We start from the raw sequence: 9,509 nt of genomic DNA on the forward strand, positions 1-9,509 counted from the left end.
GGTGGTAGGGATTTGGAGTTAGGGCGGGTCACTATATTATCGTAGCCACCTCCTCGTGGTGTGACCTGGTAATCGATGTCGTTTTCTAAATATTTTTCACGAAATTATCTTTAGAAAACGATATCGAGCTAAGAGCTACGATCAGAACTTGCAATTTCTTAGTTATATTTTTCTGTTTTATATTTCGATTCTAAGTAAGAAATTACACAATTCATACTTCTGAATTAACAATATTTTTCCAACTTTGATTTTTCAAAATTTTTGTGTTAAATAAAGGAAATTTATGTACCTTCGCCCATAATTTGCGGCTTTAATTATATTTGTTTGTTTCAGGTTTTAATTTTATGTAAATAAAAATATTGTTCATGTTAATTCCGAGCTGTGGGTGGAAGGGTGGGCTCGGGCGCAGGTTTTTCGTCACAATTTGTGGCGAAAAGCTTGCGCACATTGTAAGTACCTCTCATTCTAAATTGCACTCATCTTTGTCACAATTTTTTAACTTAGATATTAGATTTTTACATAGTAATAGTTTGTTAGTCTTTTCTTAATTTGTTCAAACTTGGAAGAAAGTTCTTACAACTTTCTTCCTTTTCTACTTTTTCCGTAGTTTCTTTACAAAGTTTCATTTACAAAGTTTCTTTACAAAGTTTTATATGAGAGTGCAATTTTAGAATAAGAGGTACATGTAGGGCATTTAGAAAATGTATTTCAGTATGAGTGAGAGAGTGAATGTTATTTTTATATATTTCAGGATTTTTTTTATGTAAGTAAATTTTAATGATTTATATTTTGTCTTAACTATATTTGTCTGTTTCAGGTTTTTATTTTATATAAGTAATTTTTAATGTTTCACATGTGTCTTAATTATTTTTGCATGTTACAGGTTTTTGTTTTATGGAAGTAGTTTCTAATGTTTCATATTTTGTCTTAACTATTTTTGTCTGTTTCAGGTGTCTATTTTATGCAAGTAATTTCTAATGTTTCATATTTATCTTAATTATCTTTGTATGATACAGGTTTTCATTTTAACAAGTCTTGTTTGCCATAATTTCATTTAGATGTTTCATGTTTTTATTTTAACTAAATAATCTTGCATTTTCTTTTTTTATTGTCATACCTACTTATTGTACAGGTCCTGAATAGTTCATCATTCAAGACATCGATCATCGAGGGATCATCGAGGGATGCGTGCGTTAGTTTTAAGTTAATTTTATGCGTGCGTTAGTTTTAAGTTAATTTTATGCGTGCGTTAGTTTTAAGTAAAGTGTGCTAGTGGGCAGGGCGGGTGGGTCCTTGTAAGTACCTCTCATTCCAACTTGCACTCATCTTCACAATTCTCAATCTTTGTACGCGTTAGCTTGTAGTATCCCACTTATTTTTTGTCAATCGTTCTGCGCCCAAGTGGATCATTGGGGGTTGATAGCGCTGTGAACACGCGGTAGAGGTGAGCTGCAAGTGCCGGTGTAGCGCGAGTGATATTCTTTGCCCGGCGGGGCGGATCGGGGTTGGCACCTCTCATACTCTGATGTGCCTCCCCGACCCGCCGCCATTCTGCCAAGGGGCATCACGGTCTGGGTATCCTCTCTGTGGTAAGACGCGAAAGCGCTGGGGGAAATGGGAACCCTCCGCCAACTGGGGTGTATCACTCGTTCTTGCCAAAGGTATCTTCGGTTCATCTTTGCCGTCGTGGTTCACGTAAGCCACTATGGACTACCCTTTGACCCATGGAAAGCAAGGTTCACTTGGCGAGAAATAATGGTCCCCTTTTTTCACAGAAAGTTCTTCTAACTTTCTTTTCTTTTTGTCAGAAAGTTCTTCTAACTTTCTCCTCTTTTAGTAGAAAGTTCTTCTAACTTTCTTTTTTGCCCCTTTGCTTTTTGACTTCGTCATAGATTATTTGAGTGCAATCTTAGAATGAGAGGTACCGTGCGGCGTTTAGAATAAGTTAAGCGTGCGTGTGTGGGATCCCATGCGATTAGTATTAAGTTAATGTATGTGCGCGTGTGTGTGATACAAGTTCTTTACTGGATTGTGGTAAAGAACTTGTATGCGAGCCTATGAGCTATGTAGAGTCGGAACTCATTTATCCTTCTGATAAATGAGGTTGCATTTGGAGGGAGGAAGGGATTTGGAGTTAGGGTGGGTCACTATCGTAGCCACCTCCACGTGGTGTGATCTGGTAATCGGTATCGTCTTCTAAAGATTTTGCAAGATTTTTAGAAAACGATATCGAGCTAAGAGCTACGAATCAAATTCAATTCACAACTCCATTTATTTTATATTTTTAAGAACACTTGTGAACAAGTTATAATTTTTGCTACATTATGTCATTCATGAGCTCGGTTCGTGTAATGCATTGTGGCAGATAACAAATTAATCAATCATGTAATGACTTGTGTTATCGATAAGATCAATTTTGGTTTAAAAAATTTGCCACTGAAGTTTGATTTCTGATTAAATTTTGTAGAAGGAAATTGAAATAAAATATTAATAAATATATAGGATATTAATCGATAAAATTGATATTTGATTTTTTACAGAAATGGAGCTAATGGCGCCATCTTTCTGCGAAGAGGAGTGTCTACACTTTCTGATTAGCACACTTGTCTCTCTTGTCGATGACATAGGGAACGACATAAAAATGGTAAGAAATTTTCTATTAAGTCATCAAAAATCTTCTTTTGCAAAAAGGATCTGCTTTGAAAAATTTAGTCGAGCATGAAGTTTCACCAATTTTGCTGCTTTCGTTATCTCTTATCATGGAAACACACCGACATACAGTATCATAGCGACAGAGTTTCCGATAAAAATTGAATGATTCGTTGCCAGATGACGCAGTACCATATTTCCTCCATATCCCACAAAAAAGGTAATAGCCTCCAACTTCAATAATTTTATATTTTATTCAGATACATGTATTTTTCACGACACTCAAAAATGTTCAAAGTTACCAAACACAACCAGGTTCATTTATTGCAGATAAATGCGCCGTACACTGTAGAGATATTGCATCGTCAAATCGCAATTGGAACTTACATCGTTGCAATCGAAGCTGTATAAATGCATAATCGAATTGTAACTTCATCGATTGACCAGGGAAATCAGACAGCATCGGATCAGACATTCACTAAATGCAGAACGCTATCTCTCGTGATGCCCATCTCTCTCAGGGTTGTTCCCAGTTGTTCTAATCTCTTTGGCGAATATCTGAAATTGCAATAAAATATTAGAGTTAATAAAAAGTATTCAAAATTTCTTGTATGACTTCAAAGTTTTACTATGAAAAATCGAAGGAAACGATGGAAATTATTTTGTGAACATTTAAGATTTCTTTAACAAATAAACGTTTTTCGCCAGCAAACAAAATTTTGCTTACTTCTCGGTCTCCCTAATAAATATTTTATTTTTAACCCAAACAAACCAGAATAAACTATATAATCACCCGCTGAGAACAATTTTGTATCCTCGAGGAACAGTTCTGACCATAGCCTTGTCCAACAACTGATACAACCTAGCGATGGGATCGTCCGCTGATAGATGGACCAAGTAAACTGTGCCACCGTTTAGGGACCTCACTTTTAATCGCAACTCGGCACGTGCACCCGTTGGTTCATTGATCTGATGCAGAACTGGCGGCTGAAATTACAAAACAGATATATAGTTCGATCATATTGCACTGATAAAACTTCTTACAGCATTCTTCCTGACTGGAGTGGCAGGTTTCTGAGGACGTTGTTGATTCTTTTTCGCTGCTGCGTTGTTCGCTTGAGAGGGTGGTGTTTGCGGTGGAGGAACGTTCGCATTGGTGTCTGGTGGTTTTGCTTTGGACTGGGTTTTGGAAGGGACAGTCAGTCGGGCGTTTGGGAGACTGGAGGATCTTGATCTGTTTCGGAAACGATCTTCTGCAGTTTCGCGTCGACTGAAAATTAGTCAAATTAATTAGTCAAGTTATTTTATGGTATATTATTTTTTAAGGGGGGCTAAATGTGTTGGTCAAATAAAATGTCTTCGAGGCAAGATAGAAGACTTCTTTCTCTACGATTATTCTTATGGAAAGATAAGTAAAATTAATTTATGATATATTATTTTTTAAGAGGGGCTAAATGTGTTGGTCAGATAAAATGTCTTCGAGGCAAGATATAAAAGACTTCTTTTTCTATGATTATCCTTATGGAAAGGTAAGTCAAATTAATTTATGATATATTATTTTTTAATGGGACTAAACGTGTTGGTAAGATAAAATGTTCTCGAGGCAAGATAGAAGACTTCTTTCTCTACGATTATCCTTATGGAAAGATAAGTAAAATTAATTTATGATATATTATTTTTTAAGAGGGGCTAAATGTGTTTGTCAAATAAAATGTTTTCGAGACAAGATATAAAAGACTTCTTTTTCTATGATTATCCTTATGGAAAGATAAGTAAAATTAATTTATGATATTTTATTTTTTAATGGGACTAAATATGTTGGTCAGATAAAATGTCTTCGAGGCAAGATATAGTAGACTTCTTTTTCTACGATAACCCTTATAGAAAGGTAATTAATTCTACTTAAGCTTAAGCGACTTTTTTACAGCAAAAAATGTAAAAGTTTTACCTAGGTGACAGTCTAGTCGACGACCTATCAGTAGAACTGTGATAACACCTTCCAGAACTTGGGAATCTCACCACGCCCTTAGACTTCACAGTGGACTCTCGCAGATGGACATCGTGTTCAGCATTTTTCGTAGTGATGTCTCGCTTTTTAGAAAAATAATTCCAATTACGAATGCAATGAAGTACAAATAAAACTCGAAGTTTACCTTTCCTTTCTGAGTACTCAAACCGAGTTCCGCGTTTATGTGCGACTGCAAGTGGGTCTTGGAACAAATGTTGTTGTGCGAGGCTAAGATCTGAGAACGGAGAACGTACATCTCCATTGGGGGAGCATCCGTGCATCCTTTCGCTTTTAAAGATCTGAATAAAAGGTTGTTTTAGGAAAAGTTCTTGTAATTCTATGGAAGAGGGATATACCTGATCGGCAGAGGCATTAAATGCTGAGAGAGATCGAAATTCGAGGCGTTGTCTATGGGGATGGGGTATCGACGAGTTGTTTTTTGCAGAGTGGAGTTGGGTCTGCGACTTTTGGGGGATAACGCCGAGTTATCAATCAGGGGTTGCTTGCCCAATCGATAACCTTGTCCAGGAAAGTCTACATTACTCAGGAACATCTGAGTTCTGTGATCTTCCACCTTATAGACAAAAGAAAAGGAGCTAAAATAACTTTTACAGAATTTATATTAAATGAGAATTCTTAGTTTGAGAATTGTTAAGATTTTTATTCTTGTAATTCAAGATTCGTCATCGAAATCTCAAACTTGAAAAAAAAACACTTAAAGAATCTGTGAGAGTCTATGAGTGCTAAATTTTTTACTGTGAAGCTTCAATTGCAACTTGCAATTTTAAGTTTAAATTTCATCCCTTTGAAAAAATAAATTGAAAGCAAACACTTAAAGAATCTATGAGAATCTATGAGTATTAAATTTTTCACTGTGAAGCTTCAATTGCAGCTTGCAATTTTAAATTTAAATTTTGTCATCTCTTTGAGAAAATAAATTGAAAGCGAACACTTAAAGAATCTGTGAGAGTCTATGAATGCTAAATTTTCCACTGTGAATCTTCAATTGCAACTTGCAAATTTTATCATCCCTCTGAGAAACTAAAACTTTAAAATTAAAATTGCTTAAAAATTTGAGTCAGAGTTATTTTTACTTTGAAAGGAACACCGTTCGGGTAAGCCTCCTGCAACTCAGAAGGAAAATAGCCATCCAAGATGTCCCGAATAAACGAAATCGTTGTGGGTTCGTTGTAAGGGCGTAAAGGTCCTTCTTGAACTATCATTCCATTTTTGTAGAATTTTAGAGACATGCAAGAAGGGGTCTTGAAGCAATTATTAAATAACATTCGATTAGTTGATCGTCGACAGCGTGCATATAAGTTAAGCGATCAAGATATCTTATCAATATGAAAAGAAGAAAAACACACATTAGCAAAATGTGATTCATTAAGACAACTATGTGCAATTTAGAGTCATATAACGTCTGCGTACATAATTTATATTCAACATTTGTTTCTCATTCGCATAACCGGTTTTATCGATCAACGCCAACCTTGCATGTGATATTAATATGTATGCAGGTCAAAGTATTGCCATCGAAAATTACTTAAAACTGCGTTAAATAAATAATAAAAAAAGATACACAAAATTGTATTACAGATCTGAACCCTTTGCACTCGAAGATAATTTTACTGTTTGCAAACAGCAACTTTAAAATATTAATTAAAATGTTAAATGACTTCTTTTGAAGTTATTATTTCTCTACTAATAATTTCCACTATTGTCTATTTCACTAGGTTTATACATCACATAAGCACTATTATAGAATTAATTAAATAATGCTTCTTTTAAATTATTGTATTAAATGGCGCCTAAGAGGCGCCTCTCGAGCGCAAAGGGTTAATATCTTAACAATTATGACTTTAAGATAAATTACGTAAAAAGAACATTTTAAGAGTAGATCGATCTTTACATCGCTTTTATAAGTTTTTGATAAAATGTACGAATACACGATTTACTTTGAACGTTGCCCCGTTTCCTCTTTCATTATGCTGCACGTGAACTTCGCCCTTGCCCGCGGCCAGATTCAGCTGATCGATGTTAGCAATAACCTGGTCGTAACAAGTCTCGATGGGGTTACTGAAACGCATCGATAACTGATAATTAGCTCGATCCGGATGCCGATCTTTTTAAGTAGTAACGTATACTCGATTTACTTGGGAGGCGCTTCGGGGCACTTGGGGCTGTTCGTGTCGCCCACCCAGATCAGACCATAATCAGACAGGAATTTCTACGACATCAGAGTACTTTTTACAATAGGTCAATGGAAAATTTCGCGACAAATTTTTTGGTAATAAATTTCGTTTAGATGTTAGATACAGTTAGATACTCTGAATCAGAAATGGGCCTCGTCAATCGTTGCAAATAAATTGGGCATTCGGCAAATAACGAATTCGTTAGTTAATAAATAATACATTGACCATAGAACAAATTGACCATTTAACAAATAACAAATTGGTAATTTAACAATTTGGTCATTTAAAAAATCATAGTCGACCACGAATTAAATTTGTTCCACCACCCTAATCAATCTACGTATGCTTCTAAATTAATTTTCAGGAATTATATCAATGTGAATGCATCAACAAGTATCATTGCTAAGTGGCAATATAGCGAGAGTCTACAGTTCCCGAAATTTGCACACGTTGACGAACAGTCGTCTCATTTCCGTTCTAAATGAACCTCCATCTCGTATATCTTGCGCTCCAGCATCAGACACCGATCGTAAAGATGCTCCGAATGATCCGTTTGCATTCGTCTCTGTTGCAGTTCCTTCTTCCGCTGAGTCTCTTGGTTCTTGTTCTTGTTCTCCCAATCCTTCACCTGTGTCGATTCGAGAGTAAAGCGTTATCGAAAAGGAAGAAACGATTGGCCAACGAAAACAGTGGAGAACCTTCCGTTTCAAACGAACGATCTCTTGATCTTTCAACTTCAATTGATCCTCGTTCCTCTTCAGATTCGATTGTACTTTTTGTAGCTGAGACTCTACTACGCACAACTGTTTCGTCAGTGCACCGATCAGCTCGCTTTCTGTAATAAGTTAAGCTTATTTCAAATAGAACTCACGTATCTAGTGTTTCCTTATGCAGATTTTGTAAATCTATCATCCATGTTTCTGACAAGTTGTCGAATTAAGATAAAATTACAGTGAAGCAGTTGCGAAGCGATTATCGGTCGATCCTCGAACGAGGATCTAATCCCGCGAGAACGTGTCATTAAATCAAAGTAAAAAAACACGCAACTGGTTGCATATATTTTTTCTTGCATAAATCTATGAATAATCGTACCTTCTTGAATGACCGCATTATCGGGCACGTAAAAGCTCGTCGGCTTAGCGTTGCAGTTCCAATATTTTCTGCCGCCGTTGAACGTGCTGATGGACGTCTGTCGAGAATCGAAAGACTAGAGTCTCATCGACATCGGAGGAAAATTAAACGATTACCGTTCTATCGATTCTCCTGTGAATTCGATTCATGCTACTTCTGCTCTCGGCTACACCGATATTTGCACTTTCGAACGAGTTACTTCTGACTTGACATAACTCCTCCTCGTTATCCACTAGGTAAGTCGAGGTCGAAGAAATCCTTTTCAACCTGCGTGCAAATACTTACGTCTTAGAATCGTTTCGTGGGATTTCATCGAGCACGGTATCGATTTCAGCTACGAGATACTTGTGATTGCTGTTCTGATTCGGGGTAGAGGTTGAAGAGCATTTTGTCAGTTTTCTCCGTGATGACGCGGGACGGTTTGGTTGGCTCATCGTGCGACGGCGGCATTTATCGGCGAATTGGCTAGCATTTACATTGAAAATTTATGCTAGATTTTCCGAAAGTGTTCCGGTGGTCTAATCGCAGACGCACGAGGAAGTGATCGACCGTGAACTCTGCAGCTGATGACAGTTCGCGATCGAACAAACGATCGATGCGAAGTTGAATCGTTCGCTTTATGCGATACCCATGCATTTATATTGGAACGCCTCGAAACAGGTGTTGTTCCACGTGTTTCGATACACGTTGAACTGGATGCATTTAACAAAAAAAGAAATACCGTCTCCTTAATCGATAAAGGCTGGCGCCGAATGGAATCCCGAGAATCTTTTGTTGTAAAAATGCTACTTGAAAAATGACAGAACGTTTCGCAACGACAAATGGACGATAAATCTGAAATAGTCCGAAGCAGTGAAAGTATGCGAGACCTTCGATTTGACCTATTTCAGCTTGGTGCGCGAATGAATTATGTATCGTTCTGAAAACTTGCCCATATTATGTGTTTTCGAGGAATCGATACGACTTGACAAGCATGCAATCTATAGACTACAAGCATGTAACTGTCTTCAACGCTTGCGAATCGATTGGTCAGGTGTAAAGTAGTTCTTCGAACATGTGGTCACAATTGTTCGGTTCCCTAAGCTTCTAAGTTTCTAAATTGCCCAAGTTTAGTCACTATATATTTTTTCTGAGTCTTCGAATTCCAAAGTTCTGACGTTCTTATACCAAGACTTTTATCTCGTCTCAAAATCTTCAAGTTCCCAAAAATTCCTAAAAGTAGAGTTTTTTTAATTATTATATTTTCTGAAGGAAGTCTTAGTCTTAGACTCAAGATAAAATATTTGTGGACGTAATTTTCATGATTATTTTCAATTTTAGGAAGCAAAGGGTTACGCGAAGAGATGAGTCGAAAGATAAGAGTTAGAAAGGGCGCGCTTCCAGGTGTTCGAACGTTTCGGATATTAAAGAGCGAGTAAAATCGGGATATTCCGAAGTAGAGTTTTATCTTTGACACGCGTTCATCCACCTACGCACGACCTTCAAATAAAAAATCGATGAAAGGAAAAGATTCGATTCGGAGCAGC

At 36.8% G+C, this 9,509-nt stretch overlaps 1 protein-coding gene and 1 long non-coding RNA gene across 7 annotated transcripts; one reads left to right on the forward strand and one right to left on the reverse strand.

The window, feature by feature from the left end:
* Positions 1 to 2,155: 2,155 nt before the first annotated feature.
* LOC105661984 (uncharacterized) lies at positions 2,156 to 3,117 on the forward strand. Of its 4 annotated transcripts, none has more exons than XR_013038853.1 (3): positions 2,156 to 2,644; positions 2,692 to 2,869; positions 2,980 to 3,117. It is a non-coding gene; the product is annotated as an uncharacterized LOC105661984 (long non-coding RNA). The 4 variants fall into 4 exon arrangements; XR_001095334.2 differs by having other exon boundaries at positions 2,713 to 2,869; XR_013038852.1 differs by having other exon boundaries at positions 2,830 to 2,869.
* LOC100878322 (uncharacterized) lies at positions 2,885 to 9,507 on the reverse strand. 3 transcript variants are annotated; one of them, XM_076533972.1, is made up of 14 exons: positions 8,329 to 9,507; positions 8,100 to 8,250; positions 7,945 to 8,041; positions 7,551 to 7,687; positions 7,340 to 7,480; positions 6,814 to 6,887; positions 6,616 to 6,736; positions 5,752 to 5,919; positions 5,014 to 5,231; positions 4,803 to 4,956; positions 4,598 to 4,740; positions 3,709 to 3,919; positions 3,443 to 3,636; positions 2,885 to 3,207 (listed from the first exon to the last, which is right to left on the reverse strand). In XM_076533972.1, exons 1-14 carry the CDS (start codon positions 8,415 to 8,417, stop codon positions 3,117 to 3,119), a joined length of 1,989 nt encoding a protein of 662 aa, XP_076390087.1. In that variant the 5' UTR covers positions 8,418 to 9,507; the 3' UTR covers positions 2,885 to 3,116. The 3 variants fall into 3 exon arrangements, with proteins under 3 accessions (XP_076390087.1, XP_076390086.1, XP_076390088.1); XM_076533971.1 differs by having other exon boundaries at positions 3,694 to 3,919; positions 8,329 to 9,506; XM_076533973.1 differs by lacking the exon at positions 5,752 to 5,919 and having other exon boundaries at positions 3,694 to 3,919; positions 8,329 to 9,506.
* Positions 9,508 to 9,509: the final 2 nt, after the last annotated feature.

This window comes from Megachile rotundata, chromosome 7 (assembly GCF_050947335.1).
Source record: "Megachile rotundata isolate GNS110a chromosome 7, iyMegRotu1, whole genome shotgun sequence".
Taxonomy (NCBI): domain Eukaryota; kingdom Metazoa; phylum Arthropoda; class Insecta; order Hymenoptera; family Megachilidae; genus Megachile; species Megachile rotundata.

Coding starts and splice junctions, on each gene's coding strand:
- LOC100878322 (XM_076533971.1), bottom strand. CDS start 8,417: ATGAGCCAACCAAACCGTCCCGCGTCATCACGGAGAAAACTGACAAAA. Junction 8,042..8,099: donor ACAGGAGAATCGATAGAACG/GTAATCGTTTAA, acceptor GATTCTCGACAG/ACGTCCATCAGCACGTTCAA. Junction 6,888..7,339: donor GCAAGATATACGAGATGGAG/GTTCATTTAGAA, acceptor CTGATGTCGTAG/AAATTCCTGTCTGATTATGG.